The sequence below is a fragment of the Cyprinodon tularosa genome, unplaced genomic scaffold, assembly GCF_016077235.1.
Source record: "Cyprinodon tularosa strain WSP-4 unplaced genomic scaffold, ASM1607723v1 ctg33, whole genome shotgun sequence".
Lineage (NCBI taxonomy): Eukaryota > Metazoa > Chordata > Actinopteri > Cyprinodontiformes > Cyprinodontidae > Cyprinodon > Cyprinodon tularosa.
In genome coordinates, this window is record NW_024039041.1 from 746,736 (window position 1) to 774,463 (window position 27,728).

The following is a 27,728-nucleotide window of genomic DNA, read 5'->3' on the forward strand; positions in this document are numbered from 1 at the left end:
CCACAGCTCTGGTAGCCACAAAAGGAAACAAATACAAAACAAAAACAGACTTTATACATTTTAAATGTCAAAAGAGGCATTTGTAAGGTGCAGGATTGATTATAAATGCTATATTACATTACTAACTTATCCAGGAGAGGGAGCTAACAGGATTTGGTTATTGATGATGTCACAAACAGTTACATGTCAAAATCAGTGTTTGGTTATTGCAGAGTCCGAATGGAAGTGATGGCTACATCCTGGCAGAGAACAAAATAACATTTCAATCTTATCCTTTATAGGTAGTTATTTGCTAAAGGATGCTACAATCTATATTTTGTGCAAAACTATAAATTCACAAGTGTGATGTAAAATGTATGGGATAGGTCAGAAAGGACTTTGAGGTTATATACTGTATTCAGTAGAGTAAAAAATATCTATTTCATTATTGTTCTAGCTGTATGAGTCTGTGTGGCAAGTCCAGCCTTTAGCGTATTTTCAGTTCTCTCCTCTGTGTTAATGTCAATCTACCGCTGCGAGTCTCTCTTACAAAAAAAAGAGCAACCAGACAAAGTGCTTCAAATGCTACAGAGATGTGTTAGTTGTTGGAGTTCATCCTACCAGCAGAGAACAAGGGAGGCGGTGGGGGTAAATGTGAGGCAGTTGGCAACCCCCCCATGGGGTGCAGCAGAGGAAGAGACAGTTGGTTGCTGTGGAGGAGCTGGGGGCTGGAGGCAGCGGAGGGCGTGGCGTCAGAGACGGGAGTTCCCAGCTGCTTCGGAGCAGAGGAGTCTGTAGTTGGAGAAACTAGTGGCCGGTCGAAACCGAGGGGGTCTCCACAGCTGGGGACCACTATGGGGTTGCTGACATGGAAACACTTCTCCCTGTGAGCCTTGAGCATGTTGGAGAAGCGGAAACGCTGGCCGCACACCTCGCAGGGGTACGGCTTCTCCCCGGTGTGAGTGCGGCGGTGGCGCTTCATGTTGGGCCGGCTGGTGAAGCTCTTCCCGCAGATCTCACAGATGTATGGCTTCTCACCTGTAGGATACAGGACAGCACAACTGTAAGCAGCTGATAGTGCTGTTTTCAATGCTGAGATGACTCTTTTACCGATCCCTACTGACCACTGAGTCTAATGGGAGAATTATCCCCCCTCTGTTAACAGCTTAGTGTGTTTCTATAGTGCCTTGCAATGACTAAGATAATTGTTTTCATTTTGTCACATTTCAACTACAACCTTTAACATATTTAATTAAGATTTTTTTTTTGATAGACCATGATGGACCAACACAAAGCAGAGAAGCAACCAGACTGAGATCCACAGCTCCGATTGGGAATCAAAAGACAAATATGAGCTAAAGGAAGAGACGTAAGAGGAAAGAAAAGCAGTTGCAATTGTTCACAAGCCCTGATAGGAATACACCAATTATATGAAAGGAAAGCGCTCTTGTGAGAAAAGACTACATTCATAGATTTTTGACAACCTACGAATGGTGTTTGCAGAAGAAAACCAGAGGCTTGCTTATGTGCAACTGAAGTTTTTGCAATGTGTGCCTAGAAGGCCACAAAAACATGATGGACAAGCAACAGCTTGTACAGTGAGAGTTTGCAAACCTCTACGGAGATCTTATTATTTTGCCCATAAATATCACAACGATCAACAGATTCTGAACAACTCTTGGAAAGAAATCGGTCAGAATATCGGCTACAAAAAAGGTAAAAGTGGTACGCTGTGTCGGCAATGTGTCTCTTTTCCACGCGGAACATTGATTGAGTCAAACATAAACCAGATACCACGAACTGATGAACAGACTGTACACAGTGTGAGCCACACAGATGTCAGCCTTCATAGTGAAGGGTACCTATACTCGAATTTCTCATTACGAGCGCGCTTGATTTCCCACACTGCGAAGGCATCGTCCGACAAGTTTATCTTTGCTAAAAAAATAAAAGAAGTCTAACTGGATGCCTTGTACGGGATCATCTTCACCAGAGCAACCATGGCACACCTATCTGTGAGGCAGAGAGAGCAGCTGTGATTCTGAGGTTCCTTACATCTGACTGCTCTGAGCAATGTATCACTGCCTGCTATCGCCTCATGAACTCAGTATCTCATTTAAAACAGTTTGGAATGAATGATCCTTCCTGGGAGAAATACTTTCCAACCAAGCAGTGTAATGGTACCTACATACCATTTAGGCAGAATCTTACCATCTGTGCAGAATCTCACTGTCTGTGCAGACTCTGCACCCACCAGTCTAGGGGATTGGTGGCCTAATAGGGGAGGTTCTGAGTTCAAACCCCACTACCATGGACTGCCACTGTTGGTCCCTTTTAAATGTTTTTTTTTTTTTTATCTATCTAAAAGAGTACAATAAGTATATTATATAATAACATCATAAAATCTATTTTTCTTATAACATTTCAAAATCATTACCTAAATGAATAAAACGGTTTACACCACCATACTGAATAAGACCCACGCTATGTCATAAAAGTCATAAAATGTTAAATTAAAGAACACATGAAAAATTGCATGTGATTATAAAATAACTCCAAAAAAAAAAGCTTTAATAAAAGGTGGGAAAAGGTGAATCACCAGTGTGTGTCTTCATATGCTCATCAAAGTACTGCTTCATGTTGAAGTCCTTTCCGCACCACTGACACATGAACTGTTTGTGTCCGATGTGGATGCTCATGTGTGAACGCAGCTGGTATTTGTACTGGAAGCGCTCGCTGCAGCTCTGAAACGGCACACAGTGGACAACCTTGATAAGTGGCTATAAAACCTAGTGGTGGATGTGGCTGGAGCTCAATAAAATCATAGTCAAAATCCAGATGTATTACTGAGTATTACTTTAAAATCGGAAATTTAGTTCAACAAAAGTGACACAAACCGTATTAATATCATCAGAAAGACTAAAGGGATCAATATTCACTGTTGTTCAATGGGATCTTTCTTATATCAGAGTGTGGGTCTATAAAAATCTGGATTTCATCACTACATCAAAGGCATCTCCAAGAGGTCTTAAGAAAATCATATATCACAAAAAAAAAGGATCTCAAACCTCACACTTGAAGGGTTTCTCTCCCGAGTGCTGCAGAGAGTGAACCTTTAGTGACATGCTGCGCTTGAACGACTTCCCACACGTCTCGCAGGTAAATGGCATGTCCTTCGTATGGGCTACAAATGCAGACACATAAAACATTACAGGCCAGTCTAAATCCAACTATTTCCCTTTTTTCCCCCCACTAAATTCTCTTGATAACTCCTATCACAGATTTGACATGGTTAGCCAAATTTTGTAATCTACATTATATTGATACACTGCAAAAATGATCCAAAAATGACCTTAAAATAAGTGCATTTACCCTTAATTTAAGAAGGTGAATAATGATCTGCTAATGGAATTAGTATTTGTACGGTTAAAAATAGGTTAATTAAATATTATGCACTCAAAATGCAAGAATGCAGTTACACGATTTTTTTGTTATTTTTAAGGTAAATACTTATTATATTGGCAAAGTGTCTCATTTGCCTGCTTAATTTAAAAAGAACGCATTTACTTTGAGAAAAATTTACTTAGATTTAAATTTTTGGCAGTTTAGTTTATATCTTACAATCATTTTACCCTTTTTTTTCTGTAACATGCTTTATTTTTATGGGGTAAATGTAACTTAAACCGCTAGCTGTCACAAAATGTCCTTCTAATGGTTGTATATGGGCAAAACTGTCTGCTTTAATCCACTTAGTTTTTCCTGCAGTGAATATAGCCTAAGATTTATCTCCTCTCCATTAATCTCAAAAGATGGCTCTGGCTTAGAACCAAGAAATACCGGAGAAAGCAAGTCACAACCATGGCATCATAAAGTCTTTGAAGTACCACAATATTTGAAATAAAAACAAACAAACCAAAAAGAAAATTGCTTGTGAAGGGGTGTTTCAGCAGGATAAACATCCAAGATATTATGACCAAATCCACACAGAAATCCTTTGCAGACAAAATAACGTTTCCAGATCATCTTATCCCTCTAAAAGGATCCTAAAAAAAGATGATGCATTAAAGAGGACCAAGTAATTAGGATTATCGAGATAGATTGTGCCAAAAAAGGTCAAAGGTTCCTTCCTCTGTATGCACACAGCCTTTGTGAAATTTTACAGAAGTGTATAGCTGAGCAAATTGAGATGTGTCAATGTTACACACACTGGAATATATTAAACTAATAAGTAATTCTGCTAAGAAATTAATTCGGAGACTTAAAATTTGATTGAAAAAGACCAGGATATCCAAACCTAAGCGTCAGATAAATCTCAATTGGAGTAAAGTACAAATGCAAAATATTCATGGATGTATGTACTCATAGAGTGTGGTCAGCCTGTCCAGGAAGCAAGATGCTTATCCTTCATAAAAAAGTGGAAGAGGAAAGTAACACCCAAAACAAATCCTGATCAACAATTAAAGAGCCGTAGAGGAGGAAGCCCAAGTAAACAAGGGAACGAGGTGACTTAAGTAGATAGTTGATGTTAGTGCCACTCACCGACCATGTGCTTCCTGACGTGAGCCATGGTGTAAAACTTCTTCTCGCAGATCTCACAGGAGAACTTCTTCTCAGCGTAGCCGTGGACAATCTTGTTGTGCTCGTGGAGAGACCACAGCTTCTTGAAGGCCTTTCCGCAGGTCACACACTTTCAAACAACACCACGAAAGAGGTAAGATGTTATGACGACTGGGGTTTTTAGAGGACAATATGTTTAAGGCATCAATAACTGAAGCTTTTCATATACAAGAAGAGTTTTACTTAAAGCAGCTGTTGTCTCAAAAAGAGTAAAGCAGTAATAATTTCAAACCAACAACATGATTTGCATTCTTTAAAGGAACAGTGGAAGATTTTCATTAATTTTTTAAAAGACCTCTCCACTTTAAAAAAAATAATGCACATGCACAACCCTGTACCCGCTCCCAAGAGGGAACACCTATTAAGCGCATGCAAGAGCCTGCACAAGCCCGTTTCTCTGTTTGAAAGTTGCTGTTTGCATCACTCAAAAGCTTCCTTTCTAGAAGAAGATTGCAATATTTCCACCATGTCAGACTCACCACCGGTAAGTGAAAATGGGGACGAGCACGTAGGACGGCCTTACGTAAACATATCACCAGAATGATTCGCCAATAGAAGGGCCGCTTATTTTGATGATCAGCCCGAAAAAAGAACATCCTCGACTATACCTTTAAGCAGTGCATAATTGTGAAGTCTCTAAAATGAACCTCTAAAAATAAACCTCTAAAAACATATGATGCAATTTACATAAAGCTCCCTCTAAAATCATCTGATGGTAAAAGCAAGAGGCTCTGTGGAGGCCACATAGATATATAATAGAACATCAGTGGAGAAAAGACACCGTGTGGACTAAGGAGACCTTGAGACAGCTTAGGGAAATAGTTATGGAGAAGTTTAAAGGAGGGTTAGGTTTAAAAACAAGAGCTGATAGCTTCAAACAAACATCATCCAGACTAATTTCATGGCTCACTCTTAATACTATTTCTGATAAAGTAAAGGAGAAGAAACTGTATTTTTTGTACAATTTTTCTGCTGAACTTTGATTAAATATTTGTAAAAGTTAAATTCCTGTTTGAGAGTTGTCTACTGCTCCAAGCAGTAGAACGGGATAGTTAATATGATAGATGAATGGAGCTTAATAAAACGCAAACCCTAAAGAAAACCGATTTGGCCCAAAGTTCTTTTTTTAGTAATATATTAGCCCTACATACAGCAAGAATGGTTCTATGCATGGCATGTTTTACATAAACACATACTGTGTTAAAATTGACTGGTCAAACTTCTGACTAAAAGCCAAGTGAGATTCAGTCAGACGGCTCGAAAATTCATTCATACACATCTCTCGATTTAATGGGACAGTGCATTTTGCAAAAAGAACATGCAAAAAAAGTAACTTTATATGAGATCTTTGCATAAAAAGTTTTCCAACAAATTACCATATCCTGCTAGGGGAGTACTTGTTTTATGCTTTTTTTCCCCCAATTACTGTATATTTACAGTAACAGAATCAGGTGATCAGAGGTACAAATACTGTGCATGTGTGGATTGGGTAGACAAGAAAGTGATGTGGCCCAGTTAAGTTGGTAAAATAAGGAAGAAAAGTTCAAGATCCAGAGTCAAAAAATGAAAATAAATATTTGATTCGACTATACTGTACATTGTGAAGGTTGGTTTTCACTGATACCAACAACTAAGAGAGCAATGCTACTCTTAGTCTCTAAAGTCTATGGAGAAGCGACATTATGACTGACTGAAAAGATATGGGGTGCAGTTTTCTTTTGCAGCTGCTTAAACTCACAAACCACATCAGATTCAATTCAGGGCTCATTAATAATACACTTATTTGGTAAATAGCATTTTAATGAGTTTAACTGGCATTAAGTTCAATAATTAGGTATTGGCGTATGATGGAAATGTTCTTTTCCTTTGATGGCCAGGTAGGAAGCTCTGGAAAAGATTCACTATAACTTAGAGTAGCTTTAGATCCCTTTATTTAATCAATGGTGCTTGGCAAAGCTAGGCCGTCGTTTTTCCATGAGGCATTGCAAGACTCTATTAGGCAGTCGGGATCTATTAGGAAGCCATGCCAATATTTTACATTTAGCTTTGTGATGGGGAAAACACCTTTATGATGGACACTTGATGTATATAACCTTATTTTATCATGATCAAAGGGTTTATGGTCTTTTAGTAAAGGCATATAACATAAAAAAGTACCTTTAAACTGTCCTACCTGGATGCTTCTCTCACAGTCAGTCTGTTGGTGCAGCAGAAGCTCACTCTCCAGTAGGAAGCGCTTCCCACAGTTATTGCAGATCTGCATACGGTTGTGGGTGACGTTCATGTGTTTCTCCAGGTACCAGCGGTTGTTGAAGATGCGAGGGCATTTCTTACATGGGAAGTGTTGTTTTTCCTCCAGCCTAACCTTCTGGCCAAGGCCCTCAGCATCTAGTCCCTTCTTCCCGCCCTGTCGTTGATTAGCCACAGTGGCCTCTGTAAGAGTCTGACGCATGGTGGTGGCGCCTGCCACAGTCAAGGCTCTGGTGGCCCGGCGAGGTCGATCCATTACAGCGGGCTGCTCAAGTCCAGGAATGTTTAGGGTGTTTTCCTCCTCCTCTTCATCCTCTTCATCCTCCTCGTCACTAGTACAACCCAGCATGCCTCTCTTCTTTAGGTCTTCATCACCGTCCTCTCCATGTCCTTCACCGTTCTCCATTCCATTGTCTTCATGGCCATCAAAGTCTCTCTCATTTTCATGACAACAACCAAACATAGGTTCTGTGCTTGTGGAAGATTTTCCATCTGATCCCTTTGAGACATTCAGAGTCTGGTTGTTGAGGTTAACTTCAACGATGATCTGATCTCTGTTGAAGGAAGCGTGACTATCCGCTGGAATTGATCCATCCACATTGTCCTCTGCTTTGCACGTAGTTGTCACACCTGTGCTGGCCCCCCCTACTCCTTCTTCTTTCTGATAGTACTGCTTTGTCTGGGCAGCCATCTTTCCAACCTCCTCCACTCTGACAGAGAATGTGCTGCTGCATTCTCTCGTGTAGACCCTGCCAAGCTCAGATTCCTGTTTGATCTCCCGATAGAGCTGGCAGGGAGGCATCTCTGCTTGCTCACAGCTGCTAAACCCCCCCTGATTGGCCATCTCTTTACAGGTGGCTCTCAGCGAATGAGTACTAAGGAGGTCTCGACAGGATGCAGCGATGTCGCTCATCTGAAGCACAGTGGCAGCGTTGAGCACGTCACAGACGGTGCTGCTGCTCACCAGCAGCTTGGAGGTGTAAATGAAGTTGAGGATCTGCTGAAGGCCCTGAGAGGTCAGAGCATCCAGCAACAGATCCACACGTCGAAGCTGTTTGCTTTGGGCAAAAAGAGAGTGGAAGAAGGGACTGTAGGCTGCCAGCACTCCCTTGTGAGCAGGAAAGGTGCTGTGATGGCGCACCAAGACGATGTCCACGTCACAGAGGTCAGGCTGGAAGAGGCGCTGCTCATTTAGCCTGTCCATCAAACAGGTGAAGTGCAGAGCCACATCCTCCACCAGAGAGAACTCAGCAGAGGGGAAGTCTGTGGTCTTCTCCACTATGAGCTGAAACAAAACATAATGAAGATTGAGATTTATTAACATTAACTCTGGAATCCAATATCTGTTCCTGGAGGTCAGAATTTTGTATAATTAAGATGTTTAACCTTTACAGCTGATTTAAATAAAAGATTCAGCAAGAAGTGCAAGAAGTTGTTTCTGCAGGGTCGTCTCTAGGTACTCCTGCTTCTTCCCAAAGACAAGGTATGCAAATCATGGCTGCTGGGTTAAATTAATCTGTCTGTTTGCCTTAGCAGTGAGTCAGTGTACATGGCTATTCGTCCAGAGTGTCTCTAAGATGTGGACTCCAGAGTCTATTCCAATACTAATGACCCAAAGAGAAAGACGCCAGTTACCATGGATGGAGAGAAAGATGGATTGATGACATACATAATTTCTGGAATCATAACCCTCACACGTTTGAGCAGCACCCAACCATTGATGCTTCTAAAAATACAAAAAAAAAAAAAAAAACAGAATTACTTTAGACTTACTTTTCTCCAGTATGTTGTTAGTGTTGAGACTTTACACAGCATAAATATTCTTTTTATATAGAAATTGTGAGCAGCTGACAAATGGATGCTCCCCCAATAAACACACTATTCCTACTGTAAAATCAGCTCTATAACTACCTCCTATGGCAGCTTCACCCCCCCTTCCCGGTTCCATACTTTTACCTTTTAGAAAGTGGCTGGTAAATTTGTCCCTGCATCCTAACATGAAAGGTTTTAACTTGAAGTTTCACTAACACATATTTCCCTCTTCTACATCTTTAACTTCATTAATAAGGATCTTTCTTAAAATAAAACACCTGCTTTATAGATTCTATTCCCCATTAAATGTGTTTCTCTGAATTTTTTTCTGCTCACAGTGTCCTTTAAGTGGCGATTTGAAACGTGAAGTTTGTCTCATAACGCTCATTTTAAAACCTTATATGTTATAAACTTGTCTCCTCCAAAGTTTTTCTTTAATTGTCTATTTTTTACAATTGTTTTTTTTTCTGTCAATTTGATCACAGAATTATAAACCTGAGGCATTAAATGATGTGCAAAGCAATATTGGTGACAAACCATATACTGTACATAAAATGAAATAAACAAGAAAGACAACATTTAGGTGGAAAAATAGGCATTTGTGTGTTCCCAAAATTAAAGCCTAATCAATAAGGAACCCTAAAATAAAAGCTCATACCATTTTCTGTGCATGCTTCAAAGTGTTGGGCTGCATGCAGAGTGTGACCCTAGTCAGTAAAAAATCAGAAGGTGTAACAATCATCACTCTGTGCAAGGTCCTCGACATCCCAAGGTGGGTTTATTTTAGCACAGGAAGGGCAGGGTTTCGATGCAGACGGGATGTGACTGAGGACAGAGCAGCAAACAGTGTAGGCGGACACAGACCCCTACATGCACACACACACACACACAAACCGGTTGTCCAATCTCTACCAAAAACCCATACACACCAGACAGAAACACAGTGTCTGGTCTCTCTGCAAAGACTGACCGGCTTGTGCTTTGGTATTTAGTGCCATTTCCCCTCTTATTGGCTGGCTGCTGCAGCGGCACACTCTCCCTAAGGTATGACGAATTATGCACAAGACAAAACATGTCAGGAAAAAACAAAACAGGGAAACCTTGCTGATTAAATAACAAATAACCCTCCAAAAAAGATAGATGCTAAAGTCCAGGGGCAATTTGAAAGCCCTGATTAAAACATAATTTTTTTAGTAGCTGCTGTAAACGATTCAGCAGGAAGAAGTAATTACTTTTCCCATGATACCGTGGGTTTAAAAGAACAACTGACGGCTTCTATGCAGCATATAAGAGTCTACATGGGGGTGAAAAGCTTTATTTCTGTTCTTTCTTGGCATCATTTTCATCACATTTTTTCCTCTATTTTTAGAGGTTGGGAAAAGATTAGCATTCTCTCTTTCTAACCTTGAGAATATGCTCTGTTTGACAAATTCACTTATAATGTTTTAGATTTATTCATAGTTTTGAGCTGCAGAATTGGAGAGGAACATGCACTGGGACACCTTGTGCTCTCAGCACAAGGTGTCAGACGGCAGCTGAGGGTAAAATGCTGCAGCTTCAACCCTAACCAGTGCAAGTTGTGAGCTGAAAGGTAATAATATGTTCCATCTTTTGAGATGTTATCTAAAGCAACGATCCAAATTCTTAGATTTCTGTTTAATATATTAAAACATATTAAACAGAAATCTAAAAATCAACTGATTCAATTTACTTAACCTGAAATCTTTTGAATCTAAAAGAATTATGATTTTTTTTTCATCCCAATACATTCCTCCTAATAATCTATCAGAGATAAAACCAACCGAGGTGGACAGTAAATTCAGAAAGAAAGGTAACTATTATTATATGAATGTTCTCAAATGCTGCAGCAGTTACCATAATAACGTAATATTATTCATTGCTATCAGGCGTTCTGTCTGCACTAATCAAGTTTCTTAAACCCCAGAATACAAAATGCTGGACATAGCTGACATGAGAGAAGAGTTTGCCCCATTTCAGATTGAGTCTAATTAGTGGCCACTTAAAGCTGCCTGCAGAGAATCAGCTTTCATCCCCAGATGCTCAGAAGCACATAATTTACGTACTCTTCTTTCCAAGATATTATAAACAACTCACACAAATAGGATTTATTATTTTCCCATTTGAACTCATGTAAAATGTACCATGTGAGGTCATCAAACATAAAAAAATAATAAAGCTGTGACAAAATCTATATAGAGATATTGAATCTGAAAACAAACAACAAACTATTGGAAAATCTAAATTTAAAATCCATTAATTTTATAGTATTGGTGTTCGAACTAGGGCTGAAACCACTACATCGGATTAATCGATTATTGAAGTAATCGTCAACTAATTTGGTAATTGATTAAACGTTAACTGGAGCATAGAGACTCTAAAACAAAAATACATGCAAATTTTGCATTTAAGATGAAAAAAACATATTTGCCCATCAATATGCTCTATCCAAAGTGGAAAAGTTTGAGCTTCACCCGGTTTAAATCCATAAAGGATTCTCTTTAAGGAACCTTTGGCCATCTGATTATTAATCAAATAATTAAAAAAATAATCAACAGATTAATCAGTTTGCAAAATAATGGTTAGTTGCAGACCTAGATCCAGGTAAATCTTTACTAACAGCACATTTATAACACTCTACTTTAACAGCAGTGAGACGCTACAGAGAGGACTGTCACTTTTTTGCTGTATTACTTCCGTTTCTTTTTGTAGATTTAAGCTTAAATTTACATCTCAAAGCCACCAATAAATAACTGCATTGCTTTGGTTTACAACAAATATATTCCGATAAAGAGGATCTGAAAAATAATCATCAGGTTCGTGAACAAAACATGGATTTTGGTAAATCTATAATTAACTTAGAACACACAGACAGATGCTTTGTAAGAGTTTTATGCAGTGAGAAACAACAATTGCGTCTCTTTATACTGCAACCATAATCCAACTCCCATGATCTCCTTCTGACCTTCCCCTTTTTCTCACTTCTTTTCCTTCCCGCTAAAATGTCAGGGAGAGAGCTTGTTTGCTATCATTAGAGCAGTGCCACCTTTAATCAGCCTCTCAGTCAGATGTCTCCCTATACATTATTCATACGACACCGGACCTGCGACAAACACATAGTGGCGAAGATTACCGACACAACCCGACACGGAGTGTCAATTAAACTGCCTTCAATCAAAGCAACACTCTCAGTTTAAAAGACAGATTATTTTATCGCTCGTCCAAGGCAGCAATGTAGTCGGTATTTTAGGGGCCTGTTTTTACAAAGCAGCTCTTAAGGCTGACGTAGAAAAGTCCCATGAAAACATTTTTTTATTTGATGCAGAACATTTTAATCCTCTAGATGTGATTTAGAAACAGGGAGGTTGTTGTGGAAACAAGGGTTTGACTTGCTTTCCTCAGCATCCTGATGCTCATGCTGTTAAGACTGGACTAATATGTACAGACATGTTTTTATTTGTTTTCTTGCCGTTGTTTGGTTTTTTTCAGCCCCTATTTATTGCAAGATGTCCGTAAACTCCCCATCCTTGCTCTGCAGCGGGAGGAGAGCAGATAAACCTGGAAATCCTATAAAGACTGCGAGTGATGATTAAGTTTATGTCAGAAAAGCTTTTAAATCACATGGTCCACAGAACCATGCACTTCAGTCCATTTTCTGGGAAATCTGAGCTCTAATCATCACATGAAACCACACTTAACTGAATATTTTTGCCAGTTGCAAACTGTAGGATTTGCTGACTTAAAAAACAATGCATTTCCTTGCAATTTATAATTAAAAATGTAGAAAGTTGTAGCTACTTAGTCTGGTCTCCATTAATATTTATTCACTGCCAAAGATTAAATACATTAAGGATGTTAAATTTTGGCATACCTAAATAAAATTGGTAGGGTGCATTTAAAAAAAAAGGATCTACGCCATCAGATCCATTATAATCAATAACTGTTTAATGAAAATGTTGTTATACAGCTATTATACCCCACAAAAAACCAAAGGACAACAAACAGATGTCATGGAGGGGCAGCACAGTGTCAGAAATGTTAGAGCTAAGCTATGACAATATCAGAAACAAAAATCTAAAGTTCTTGATGCTGTTTTTTCATAATGCTCTCAGCATGTGTGAGATTTAGCCTTTCAAACACTAAAACTGTTCAGTAAATCCATACAAATCAGTTAATGCTGACATCCTAATATACGGCAGGAAAAATATTTCACCCAAATTTTAAAATTATGTGATTTCTTTACATAAATTCCCATAAAGTTTTTTTGTAAATAATTTTTACACAAACTTATTAAATAAACCTCAAATGATGCATATCCATTAGTTTAATATAGCCTATTTAAAACATAATTGCCAGGTTTAATTGTTTAGAATGTATTAAGTATAAATACTTAAAATTAATACAGAGTGTATTCATTCATCACATTTATTCAAACAACAATCTTTATGGATTTGAAATACATACAATCATTTTAAGTAAGTATACTTTCTTAAAACTAAATACTTAAACCTGTTGAATATGTATTTAAAATAAATAAGCTTTATTATACAAGTTAATAAGTATTATATAAAGTTTTATTAGGTGTGTGCTAACATTAGTTTTAAAAAAGGAAATGGGAATTTGTTATGTAATAAACTGAGAAAAAAAACGGGTGAAATATCTTTGTGAGTGAAAATTAATAATAGTAATGTAATGTATTGTTTCAGTCCCCGTGGTGTAGTGGTTTAAGTCTTTTATGGCCATGCAGGGGAACTGGATTAGATTTCCTAATTTCTAGATCTGAACTCTTAGGCCTAATTCAGGTGATTTATTTTTCTAATCTGACACTGAGTGCTAATTTTTTCTCATTATATAAAAAAAAAAAGATGTTTAGACCAGAATCAAAGTTTAGGTATGTTACCTCATCTTACGGACTGAAATCGATCAGCCTTTACAGCTCACATTTTTGTGAATTTCTGCTGATCCCAGCAGAACTTTAAGGTCCCATTTGTTTCGGTTCCCTTCTACTATAGCAGGGGTCACCAACGTGGTCCCCACGGGCATCAAGGGGTCCTCAAGACCACATGGTGCCCTGCGCATCTTATGAAAACAGAACAACTCACCAGTGAACTAAGTTAAAAATTATACATTATGCTGTTGCTCATGTTTTTTATCATTTATATAGCTTTTCATCATAGCAATACTTTTGAAAATGTAAGCATTTGTCTTATTTTTCAACAGGTCTGCCTAAAAAGTGGATCAGACAGCTGCAGCTGATCCAGAACTCTGCTGCCCGTGTCTTCACTAAGATTAAGGAGGTAGAGCACATCACCCCAGTTCTAAAGTCCTTACACTGGCTCCCTGTATCTCAGAGAATAGACGTTAAAATACTTCTGTTAGTCTATAAATCTCTGAATGGCTTAGCACCTAAATACATCACAGACTTGCTATCAGTGTATCAACCCTCCAGACCACTCAGGTCTTCTGGCTCTATCCTGCTCTGCATAACTAGAACCAGAACTAAACATGGAGAAGCAGCATTTAGTTCCTATGCTCCACTTATCTGGAACAAACTTCCAGAAAACTGTAAAGGTGCGGAAAGCCTGAGTTCCTTTAAATCAAGACTAAAAACACATTTGTTTAGGATTGCCTTCGACTGTTCTAGTTAAACAGTTCAACTAAAACATCATTAGTTCAACTTTTTTTTTTCTTTAGTCCAACTATTTTTAATATTCTTTTTTGTTTCTGCATTTTTATTTTATTTTTTTTCTACTTCCTTTGATTCTGATTTATTTTCCTATATTTTAATCATCTAAAGCACTTTGCATTGTCTTTGTACTGAATTGTGCTATACAAATAAATTTGCCTTGCCTTGATTTTCAAAATGACAATATCTAAAAGCAAATTAGAAAGGAAAGAAACAGTAGAGATATGTTTATTATTTATGAAGTTTAGGTGAATGCCGACTCCTCCAGTTCACACGTCAGCATTGGTAGCCCGTTCTATGACTCAGTACCAATGAAGTAGCCCTCAGTCTTAAAAAGGTTAATGACCCCTGCACTATAGTAAACTCTTTAGATTCATCTTAAATGTTAACATGCTCACCATACCATGTCACCTTAAAGTACTGAAAAACCTTCATAGATGCTTTAATTTGTGAGCTACGACTGCATTTTCCATTTCCAACAGGTAAGACAGAAGGTCTAATTAAAGTAGACCTCTTAAAGCAAGCAGTTCATTCAAGGACAAAGCACTTCCCCATGATTTAAAGGAAAATTGATTTTAGAAAGATGAGGAAGGAGACGGCTTTGAAAAAAAAATTAGGTTTCTAGTGTAGCTCCTTCTGAGTGGAGCATGCATTACTTAAGAGAGAGAGTCCAGAAAGAAAAAAAAAAGAACCATTGTTGCAGTTAATTTACTGCTGCGCTTGTTAGCATTAAATGTTACTTTAACACCAAAGTGCAAGAAGAGCCCACAGTGCACACATCAGTCAGTGATAAAAAGAACAATGAGGATACTGTTCTTCAATCAGCCATGTCAGGATTGATGGGCTGCCTCTGGCACGGTCCGGATTGACTGGACCTGATCCAGAGTCTGAAGATGAAGATTCTCTTGCTAATTTAGCTGCTGGAAAGGTCACCTCTCTCCCACATCACAGCAGACCGCTCAGGTGGATTTATGACGGTGTACAGAGTCCCACTCTGTGGGGTCCAAATCCAAGAAAAGCAGACTGTGTGGTCTTTGCTGTTGCCATTTAAAAGTTTGAATCTTCAGCTCTTTTTGTTTTTAATTTTCTATTCATATACAATAAAGCAAACAAAAAGCATCAAGTCTGCCTGTTGAACGTTGATTAGCAAAGGCCGCTGCCAGAGTCACGGACATTTCAACCTTGTAAGGGAGGCCTGGTTGTATTAAATGCAGAGGAAATCTCTGGGGTAAAACTACATTGGGTTAAAGCTTCCTTGAGCTGCATACAGGCTGAACCGTGACTTCATACAGAAACAAGCTTGGTAACCTATGCAAGATGGCACCATCTATTGTTTAAAACGATGTGCCAGTTGCTAAGTAAGAAAATAAAAGTTATTTTGGATGCTATAGGTGCAGCGCCTTTAAGATCCATAATTATGTTTTAAATCAAACTCAAAGGAGTCAAAAGTTTTCAGATATTTGAAGACTGTGTCCAAATAGGAACTGGGACTTTGACTCGCTGGTATGTAAACATATGTGCTGAATAAATCAATTAATATTTTAGTTGCGAGAGTGCAAGTGAATGCACCACAGAACAAAGCACTTCTAACTTATAACATCCATTCACTTCTATATTTAAGGATAAAACAGACAAGATTAATAGCATCTCAATATCTTTAAAACTCCCAATAATTTTGCAGCACAATTCAACTCATTGACCTCCAAGAATCCCCTGGAAGCTGTTTAAGTGAATTTGCCCTTTTACTAAAAAGAGAAACCAGTGATATTTATCCCATCGGTAAGGATGGTTGGTGTTATGCACTTCTTTGACCCATGGAGTCCTTCAAAGAGAACAGTCAGCAGCCCCGCTCACAGTGCCGCCTCTGGCTGAGGGGCACGGCATGGCCTGACATGACTGACACCCAGAGGAAGGAGAGTGGGCACCGTGTCAGGCCTCATCCCGCTCGGTGGGAGCTAGAGATGGCAGGGGAGCAGCGCCAGGCCCTACGCACACAGCTGAGTCATCATCAGGGGATTTCAGAGCGCAAACATGACAGCCCTGAATGCTAACTCTCTCTGCAGGATATCAGCGCTTTAAAGCACCAAGTTTGGGCTCACTGTTACATCAGAATGCGATTATATGGTGGGAAATAGATCATAAAGACAACAAAACGGGACAAGGGGCCAGTCACTGAAGATGGAAGTTCAATGAGAGAGTCATTAAAAAGTCATCAGAGTGATGAGGGATGTAATGTCCTCTGAGTGTTAATCAGACCCACTTGTCGACAGTCAGAGACATGAACTTTGATTCATGCATTACTCCTCTGTTGTATGCTTTGGAGCCAAGGCTAAAGAAAATGTTTAAACTTAGTTTGCAAAAGATGGCATGTTTTCAAGGTTTGCTTTTCTTAAAAAAAAAAAAAAAAAAAAAGGAGTAAAAATTTAAGAAACCCAACAAATCGAATTAATTTAAAGAGGTAAAACCCAAGACAATGATTAAAATAATGCCTCATTTGATATATAAATATTAAAACAGCCACAAAGGAAGAAAAAAATGGATTTCAAGAAGCTCAAAATGAATATGAAATAAATATGCAGAAGAGTCCTTTCAAACCAATTTTAGAAGAATATGATTCTTAATTTGTTGCATAAAGTTATGAAGTTTAGGGATCTACTTGTTTATTTAAATCATTACAGCTAATGCCAATAAAGTAAAAAATGTTTTAGAAGCTATCATAAAACTAATTTAAAAAAAGGATTTTAAACATAAAAATGTAAATGTGACAATCACATAGGAGACTACTGACAGCAGATGGTCGGGGACATGTTGATGGGGAAGCAGGCTGTAAACTGAGTACTGTATCCAAGCATATTAATGGCATGTTGAGTGGAAGAAGAAACTCCAGCATCAACATCAAAACTGCTAAAGGAAAATGTTCCTCTTAAACCCTAAGTAGTCTTGTCTTGTTAGTATCATTCTGTCCAGGTCTAACAATCATCTTGTAAAACGTATTGTTGATCTCCAGAGATCTTAAGTCAGAAAAACAGCTACTGCTTTCTCTCATCTCAACCAACTCTGCACCGTCTGAGCTCTCCTTCTCCTCCTGCTGTGGGTGGGGGTAAACTCACACACCTTAAATACACAATACAGGTTTGATACTCCACCGGCCTGCCTTTAATCTTGACGTAAAAAAAAAAAATCCATAGTCAAACTTCCATAAGTAACAAAACTATAATAACAAAAGACCCAGTGAGTCTTTGCGAGGAAAGAATCCAACTCTATAGAGGAATTTGGCTCCACTCCTGTTTACAGGATTGCTTTAATTTGACCAGATTAAATGGTTTTGGAAAATCATCAATCTGCTAAAGACTAAAGGCTGATTTATACTCAGAAACCAGGTCGTCTGTGTGTGTGTTGCATTGAATGCAAATGTGTCCCCGCCCCCGCCGCAGACACTCTGGTGCACCTCTCCAAAATTGTAAGTGACCGCAGACAGTGCTACAGAGAGGAGGCCTTTGATTGGTCAGATCTATATCCACTCTACACTATGCGTATTTCCCGTTTGGTACCTCATCGGCTTGTTTCGTTTGTAAAACAACTCATGAAGTTGAACCAGCTAAAAGAGCGAGGTGCCTAAGAACGCGGGGAACCCCCCTCAAGTCCCTCCATTGTCGCACAAACTTGCCCTCACTTCTTCACCGCCTCGGCTTATCTATACCCAGAGCTAGTTCGTGATTGTCCCTCTTGCCTTGTGAATAGAGCAGACAACGCTTCAAAATTGGGCATAAATTAAAAATATCTGCGTCATACCTGCGACAAGCTCACTGCGGCACACTACTGCGGGAGTAAAACTAGCCCTTAAGCAATAGATCGTCAATCAGATTTATGTCCAGACCATGAGGTGGGCAGTAATAAAACTTTATTTTTTGAGCCATTCATAGGTTGTTGTTTTTTTAAATTGGTTTCTAGATAAGTTTTGCTGCACAATCCATGTGAAATTGATTTTAACAACACAACTAAACCAGATCTTCTGGATTTTTTTTGCATAGAGCAATATTTGAGGATTCATCAATTATTGCTGAAAGGTCCAGGTCCAAAAGCAATAAATAGGCCCAGACCATCATACTACCACTGATTGTGACTGTGGGGACAATGTTAATTTTCTATAATACTGCATCAATTTATTCACCAGATGCACGGAAACAGTCACCAGTATTTTTTCAGAGGGTTTTGGATTCATAATGTGTTTTTTTTCCTTCCTCTAACTGAGCCAGCTGATGCCTGGATTACCTTAGACGTTCTTCTGTCTCTTTTATGGTCTCATGGATGAGTCTGAATTATTTTGGCAGGGAGTCTATTCTGGAGAAGATTCAACACTGTTCAATGTTTTCTCAATTTTTGGACATCAGCTCACACTCGCAGAGCGGGCTGCATACGCCAAACCTGCTTTAAAACGGACTGAAACTGGCAAGCGATCTTAAAAAAAAAAGCCACAAGATCAGTTTGTTTATATGTATAATGAAGGGTCTCGTTAAACCATGTCCAGCATGGTGTTTATACTCAAGAGCATCAAACACTTAGGTCATTACACAGGTCTGTGTTTAAAGTTTTATTTTTATAAAAAGCAATAAAAATGACCAAAATATTCTAAAGTTGACCAAAAAAAACAACAACTCATAAGCCAGGCTTTCTAAATGCATGAAATTAGAAGATTTTCGAGATTTTAAAGGAGGAGAAACTGAAATACCTTCACATCTTGCTCCTGGTTTTACACTTTCCTCCACTTTAGCCAATAATTTCATACCTCTCAGCCTATTCAAATGTTTAACTTGCCTAACCACATTACTCACTACTGTCTGCAATTAATAAAGACAATATTAACAGCATTTAATCTCCCATTACTCTCTGTTGGTTCGTTCCATCCTAATCTGAGTCGAACTCGGCCAAGCCTCACATTGTTGGAGCTCCCACAGCCAACAACAACCCATTTAAACATGTTTCCACCTACATGTTAATACAACCACACACCACAAGTTTAAGTTTGATAGGAGTTTAGCCGGGCATGAAATTAGAGAGTAAAAATAAGGACCAGAACCCAGTGGGATCAACCGGTTAGCATCATCCATGAGGGAAAAGGAAATGAAAGCATATATGGCACAGATTCAGCTACAGGGATGTCTAACTTCTGAACATACTGAACGCTGTTGGATGAAGTTGAGGACAGTGTTTGTGAAAGCTAGTGGTGTTCGATGCAAAGAAGACATCAAATGGCTGGAGCTGAGATGATGAGCGAGCTGGATAACCAAGAGGAGCTGCACGCAGGCTGAGAGGAGCAGGGATGGAGCGCCAACACTGATGCTGTGCCAGGAAGTTTGTGTCTGGGCCAGTGATCTGGTATAGGAAATGCTGAGTCAGGAAACCTTGCCAAGAGGAGGGGGGACTGTGGTGTTGGCATCTCTTCCACACGCCACAATGCTGCACACAGCATAGCCCTGCTGGAGTCATAACACGTTGTTCCCATGCCAGTACACCACATGCATGGGCACACTGCAGCCCGGACTGCAGAACCACCGGCTAAACAAACATGAAATGGCAGAAATAAGGAAATGGCCACTAAATTACCATTTTCCAAAAACAGTTTCTGTTTTGCAGTTTATCAAAATAAAACCTCAAACCTAAATATCAGACTTTATGCGATCCAGCCACAATACAATTGTTCTGGTTTTAATGTAAATACATTTGTGTATTCAGGGAAAGCAAAATTCAAACCTGCCAAAAAAGATTTTTTTTTTGTTTAAATTTTTTTTTACTTACTGCAGAGCCAAAAAAAAAAAAAAAACAAAGAAAAAAATACCAATAGGATTATTAAAGTTATAGTGGAGGATTTTCTCGAATTTTTGAAAACACCCACACTCTACACTTAAAGACAAAAAAAAATGCACATGAACAACCCTGTACTGAACGTGTGCTATTGCATGCATGATACCATTTCTCCTTGTGTAAAAGTTGGCCTTATGTAAACATATTACCACTATGATTGACAATTAGTAGGATCACTTATTTTAATGATCCACCAGGAAAAAGAACATCCTCCTCTATACCTTTAAAGATACAGAGAGCAGGTGCAGAAAGTCCCAAAGACAATAGATGGAGTAAAACAATAATATATTAGACATCTTTTTTTCGCTTTAAACATAGAATGCTTTCTCAAGACAAGTCCAACAGTAATATGTCTGTGTGCACGTTTGGAGGCAGCTGATATTCCAGGGGAAGGTCAGAGAGGACAGAGAAGGAAATGGGAAGAACAGCATCAGTTTTCTAAAGCAACGACCTGTGAGGAGGAAAAGAGAAAGATTTATATTCTCAACAGTTATTTAAAAGCAGATCTATTAGTTCTGTCATTTCATGTTAAAGTGGGGACATTTTACAAATTTTTTCCAAATGAGGATTTGACAAAAAAAAAAAGGAAAACAAAGAAAAAGAGGCATTTCCCAAAGAACTTCATTATTATTTATTATTCTATTCCTTTTTGTAGACTAACAGAAAATCTAAAACAATAATCGAAATTGTTATCCACTGAATGTTGTTATCTACTTTCAAAACATCTAAGGACACTGTAGTGTCAGTCAACAGTAAACAATATTACACAATAGAGTACTACATATGTATCATTCTAACCAAATATTCAAGGATTTCAGGATTCCTCTATTGTACTTTTTTTAGATTCATATTTGTGCTGTGAAATTTTGACTCCCAGTTCAAAAAACTTTGTCTTTATTTTAGATTTATAACTTAAATTACATTTATTCTGTTTTTTTTTTTTTTTTACAATTTTGATATAACTACTGCGCTAAGTGCACTAAGTCAGCCAAAGGCATGTTTCACACTCTTTATACTCCATTTCACGATTAATCGATTACTAAGTTAGTTGAAGATTATTTCAATAATAGATTAATGAAAATCAATCCAATTAACTGTTTCAGCCCTAATTAACACAGACTGTTTTCTTACTTTTTCAGCATCAAATCTCGTCACTGCTTTTTTGAGCTCCAGCATCGAACCCACTAAAAAACATAAATCGCGCATGGCCATGAAGGGGTGTGAAACCTACAGGTCAAATATATCTTATGCATCATGCAACATTTGCACAAGTTGTACTAAAAATGTAATGATTAGGCCATGTTCACACTATAGCTCCTGATGCTCAGCTCTTGTTTTTTATGGGAAAAATCTGATCATTCTTTCTGCGTGGTCGCTGAGGCTACTACTTTAATGCGATCACCATCAAGGAAAGGAACATTTACTTACATAGAACATGGAAGTAATACCAGATGTCAGCATCTCTGTGTTATTATAAGTTCTTAAACCATGAGAGATGACAATATTATGATCACGTCATAAGTAGACAAAGAAATTGAGTGAAAGACCGTAGATGTTTTAGAAAACTATCGGATAAGTATCGGATTTTGCAACCACATATGGATGTTGCACAATTCAGAGTTTTTTGGAGGCGAAAAGTTCCAAATTAGTTAGTTCTGACTGACATTAGTCTAGTCACAGTTGGAAAAAAATAAAACAAAAAAACTATATATATATTTATATTTGGGGTCATTTGCCGGCAGAGCTCTTAATGCTCAAATATATTTTTTTATGAATTTGTTTTGTGTGTGGACAGTCATTCCCTTTACCTATAAAATATGATGTGTATCCGATTTCAGATTAAAACTGTGACTCCAAACTGACCTGCATCCATATAAAGGCAATAAAGAGTAGTCAAACACAGCACAACAATAAACATGGACAAATAGCACAACAGAAGCAGGCAGGTCAGCAGGTGCTGTGTGTGTGTGTGTGAATCAAAGGAGAGCAAAACGCTTTATAGTAGGATTTCAGGGATCTGATTTTAGCATCATGGCAGCAATTTCAGCACCGGAAACTGCATACGAAGACACAGCCAGCAATGGTTGAGTAGAGATTTTAACAACTCCACAGTGGTCTGGTTTATTCAGTATTCTATCCTCTGTTTTAAGGGTCTTATACGACATTTACTATGCTAACTATTTCTATGTATTGATGGTTCCTACACTCAAAAAAATTATTCAACCCCTTCTTTGAGGTGACATAATTTCTTACCATTCAACATACTTAAAGTAATCGGTTCCAGAGTTAGTTAGAAATATTTAATTGATGTAACACCATATGTACGAACATTTTATGCATGACTCAAAGTAACCTTAAATTCTTGAGTTCACTATAAGGCTGCCTTGTGAGCTTACGGGGAAGCGAACTGAAGAATTTTAGGTTACTTTGCAATGCTCATTAAAACTGGTCTTTGCTAAGATTACTTATTTTAATTGTCGAAGCACATTTGCCAGAGAAGCATTGAGCATGGCAGGTAATTCTACATCTAAAAGAGATAGTGGAGTTAGTTATCTTGAGGCCCAGATCCACGATCACAGGGTGTTCTATCTTGGTCAACGTTATGTTGACCTTGTGTCATGTATGAACGTTTATCAACAAAAACGGTTTCTGCTCTTAAAGTAAATACAATTGAGTTGATAAAACCAATTCATTTGTCATTGGGTTATTTAAATTAGTTCAACATGAATTAATTCAATGCAGGGACAAATATAGGTAAACAGAATTAGATTTTATTTAGTGGAACAAACCATTTGGTGTATGTATTCATTTCCTTTTAAAAGTTTTTTTTTAATGTGTTGAGCAGAATTAATGAAATTTACACCATACAGATAAATGTGGATTTGGTTCAGGTAGCAAAAAATGTGTTGGATGGAAAAACTGCTGTAAATGAAATTGAGTTGATCCAACGAGTCATTTTTTGGGAGTGTAATTTGTTTTGAGTGTATATTCCCTTGATTTTAGCAGATAAGTAGGAACATTTGCTGATTCAGTTCCCCTTAATAAAATAACTTTATCTTATTTAAATTGCATAATATCCAATTAGTTTTCTTTAAAGGCAAAAACTCATTCAATTTGCAGATCATCTTATCTACCTGACTCAGTTAAGACCAGAAACTAGTGTTGCTTGCTCAGTTTCTCTCTTTTTTGCAAGTTGCTTTAGTTCCTGATGGGCAGCACAAAACTGTGAAAAGTCTGATGGAACATGACATCAAAGTGAAATGTAATCCTCATCCCACTGGAATCCCATTCCAAAAGGTCTAATAGGAATCAGCTTCAGGACCGCTTATGTCTGTGGTTAAAATGTAATTTGAAAAAGTCAGACACAGGCCTTATCTGAGCATCCACACTGACCTGATCACTGCACAAAAAAAAAGTCAGGTGTGTAGAGATACTAAAACATGCAGGACAGCAGGCAGACAATGAAGTTAAAGAACTACATCCAGATCCGTTTGCAAACCTTTGCAAAATCCCATTAAAGTTCATCTCCATTTTATCTTCACTGTCCCCTGTAGCACTCACTGTAGACTCATATCACACACACACACAAAAAAAATCATTGAAGTTTCAAAAAGAAAGAAATCCAAGGATAGAAATCCAGAAAAGTAGCTCAGTGTTTCTGATGCTGAACGACTACAGAAACAAATCATATTTATGTTCTTTATTTTCCTTCTTCTCAGAGTAACCTCTCCAGCAGACCAGCAACAGTTAAACAAGAAAAAATATATCCACATGTAAAAACCATGTGTCTTTATCTCAGTGTAAAAACAAAGCTCTCTTTAGAAAAAGCTCATCATTTGATGGAACAGGAACAAAGGCAACCTTATATAACCTCGGTGTGTTTGACCTTGCTGTCTTCGCAGTGAAGTCCAGGGCTTCTAAACTCTGGAGCATAAATCAGCAGCAGCTACAGGGCGGCCACAGTTTCTCAGAAACCCCAACCAGAACATGAGGATGCCTGCTGTAGTTTATAGTCGGGTCTCAGGAATGGACGCTCTGTAACGGTTTAACAAAAGCCGATGTGCATCGCTTTCTACAAAGAGAAGTCAAGGATTGGCAGAAATGCCATGAATGTTCATTTAAAAGATGCTATGGCAACCTCCTTGGCTGATACTCTAACAGATGAAAGACAGTATTTCACTCACCTTTTACAGATTTCTAAAGGCACGCAATGTAACTTTTGACCACAAGGGGCGCTAGAACTGTAATTTTTATGTCTAGTGCCCCTAGTGGCCACATGCGCTGCAGCACTGTCGAGAAAGTCAACAAACAGCCAGCCAACGAACAAACTCCTTTCCATGATCGACTCTTGTTTTTCCTCGCCCATTATCCATTTCACATTTTCTCTTTTTAGCCTCCTCAGAAGGTTAAACTTTTTTCTTCCCTCGGCCATGATTCCAAGAGGGGAGCCCCACTTGTAGCACTGATATTGTCAAGTGCTGTGTATATTGGCCTGAGGAGTCATTTAAAATAACTCATATGCATCAACTCTTCAGGTCACAAATACAAAAAAAAAATAAAAAATACAACAAAAAAATAAAACCATTAAATTGGCGTTTGGTGTATTTTCTTTTTGCTTTGGCTGCACAGCCTCAGTACGTTGATATTTAAGTTAATAGGAAACAATTTTAAAATTCTTTTCTTTTCATTTCATGAAGAAAGTATGTCAAAATAATCATTAAAGTAAGCAGGAGAAAAATGAATAAAATAAGAAATATTTCTGCAATATCATTTCCCAATTTAATTAATTTTGGGTGAAATTTCCCCTCCTTGTGAAGATCTTTTATATTTTTTAGTCATATGCATCCGTCTGTGGTTGAGTGAGTTTGGATGACCAATAGTGGGTCACTATTGGTCCTCTTTTAAGTAATTTTCTTTATTTTGTTTTGCTAAACTGACATTTTTCCCAGTTTGTCTCATCTTAACAGTTGGTTGAGATTATTATAAGAACTTGTGATGGTCGCTGTCTGCATGTTGTTATTCTGGCTTCTATTTATTTATTTGTGGTCAGCTTAGTTTTTTTTTTTTTGCGTGTTTCAGAAGAATTTGCAAACATTTAAAATTTATTTGAATTTGCTTGTTTTCTTTTGTCTGCGTTTTGCTTTCCATCATGCCTCTGTGGCCAAATATTCTATAATACTCTACTTCCTAAATGTTTTGTTGCTATTTGGGGTTTCTGTTCATTTGTTTTGCCTCTCTTTAAAGTTTTTACATCTGTTATTCTAAATTCGGGTTTGAAAGCCTCCTGTAATATAACAATTAGTTATGTAACATGAGGCTAATGAGAAACAGGAGACTAGTTACATGAAACTGACCCCTGTTTGAGGTGCACAAACTATTTAGTGCATTTATCAAAGACAGCATCTCTAAATCAGCAAGGATTCATCATACTCACAAAAAACAGGTTGCAGTTTCTGTCTCATGTCCTCCCAACAGAAACAGGAAAAAAAGAAAAAAGAAAAGCAGAGCAATAACCAAACTCTGTGTTCCTCTTTGCTCTCGGCAGAAGCCACCCAGCGAGCACCAGGACTAAACCTGCTGACCTGACCCAGATATTAACCCAAGCCTCCAGATGTTAGGGAACGCTGGGATTACTCCACCACTGCATCCAGCTCCACATGCTTTCCTAATGAGGCATCCTGAAATGACCCTGGAGCCAGAGCGGACCAATGGCTTCACTATCAGACTGAAGCAGCCATTTTTTCTCTTGGTTTGTTTATTTAGGATATTCATTTTCTTGTTTTTTTTCTGATGATAAATAGAATCATATCTATATCTATCTATTGTGTTCAGCAGTATCTGAAATGTGCACTACTGCACTAAAAAATGAATGATAGATTAGCAGCTTATGAACATCTTAGGTTATTGAACTCTGTTTTTATTAGGATTTCAAACCATAAAATAATTTTAGCTTCTCTGAAACAAACGGTCTAAGCCTTTGGTCTAACTAGCAGCTAGATCCGCAAATAGCTAAATAGATAGGATATTTTTACACAGGTAAAAAAAAATCAATCAATTTGGCTTAAATATATATATAAAAAACATTATTTAAGCAGCAGAAGAAACATGCTTTTAAAAATGTTGAATTCTTTTATCTAAATATCACTAAAAATTGAACATATGTCATCATATAAGTAAAAAAGTAAGAACTGTATTTCAGAGACAATGATATATCTAAAGCGACCCACATGGCACAATGCACCACTAGCAAGCACCTTCAAAGCTGCATCTCAAAGGAAAAAGTAATTTATCAAAAATGTGAAACTCAAGTATAGGTACATCACATACAAAGCAGCGTAATTTAGGTCGTCACTAAATTTTATTTTGATGCAAATCTCTAAAGGCTAATGAAAATCTTTCCCTTTATTAAACTATGAATAATAATGTATAAACAAGGTTCTCCTAGTACTTTTGCTCTGTAGCCCTGTTAAAATCATTCTAATATTGCATTTCTGGTTCAGGAAGGGATAAAACAAAGGAACGCAACAGTCATAGTGGTGTCCAACAGCTCTTAAAGGTTACCCACATTGATTTTGCAACTTTTTCCTTCCACCAAACTTTCCTTTGATTTCCTTGCTTGCAGCACCATAAACAGCCATTGATTAAAGTTAATAACTAAAACAACTGTACTTACATAAATTAACAGTAATCAATAGAATTAATGCATGAAATATACATCTCTGGTTGTTGTAAATTATGCATGCATAACTTTTTTATTTTTCCTTAGATGCACCTGTGTGTGAGCTGTAACCAGATTGAGTTCTGAAAACATGAAGGTGAGATGCTCCTCTCTGCTCAGCTGATCCTCCAACCATGCATCACAATTACTGCTGAGGACAAATGTGCTACCTTCACTTTCACTCGTCCTCTGAACATCTGCACTTGTCATGACCTCAATGGTTGTTGCAGATTAAGGAATTTAACTCCTTATGTGCATCAATGTAGCTCTGGTAGCAGCAGCTGAATTCTTCAGGGCTGTCTTATTACCAACTCCAGCAGTGCTCTGCATAAGTTGCAAACTTCTCTGCAAGCGCAACAACCAACAAAAAAAACATACGAACATCCTGCAAGGGGTGATGAAATCCATCAAATCCAACCGGCCTGCTAAGTGGCTTAACTTGCAACAGAGATGAGGAAAGGGGACAGAAAATAAACAAAAAATGCAGCCTGCAGCCTACCATTTTGATCCAGCGCTTCGAGGCTCCAAGGAGTCCCGGAATAACTCCTTTCGCTGCGGTTTGCCCTTCGCCATGAAAACGATCCTTGGATTGTCACATTTCTGCAGCTTTATTTATTTTTATTTTTGCTTTCTCCGTCTGCTTCCCTGCTCGGACTGTAGCCGTTCAGACGGACAAAAATGCAGAGGCTGCTTTTGCAGGAGGAATTGGTGATTGGAGCTCTGGGATCATATGGGCTTTTTGTAAGACGCTTTTAAAGGGACACGGCGCAGTTTTTTAAACGGGGA

General features: G+C 38.1%; 1 protein-coding gene across 1 annotated transcript; it reads right to left on the reverse strand.

Moving 5' to 3' along the window:
- On the reverse strand, positions 1 to 27,728 carry zbtb47b (zinc finger and BTB domain containing 47b). The gene is made up of 6 exons (XM_038293631.1): positions 27,442 to 27,728; positions 6,770 to 8,131; positions 4,519 to 4,666; positions 3,048 to 3,163; positions 2,579 to 2,723; positions 1 to 1,017 (listed from the first exon to the last, which is right to left on the reverse strand). The coding sequence occupies exons 1-6, from the start codon at positions 27,442 to 27,444 to the stop codon at positions 578 to 580; spliced, it is 2,214 nt and encodes a 737-aa protein (XP_038149559.1). The 5' UTR covers positions 27,445 to 27,728; the 3' UTR covers positions 1 to 577.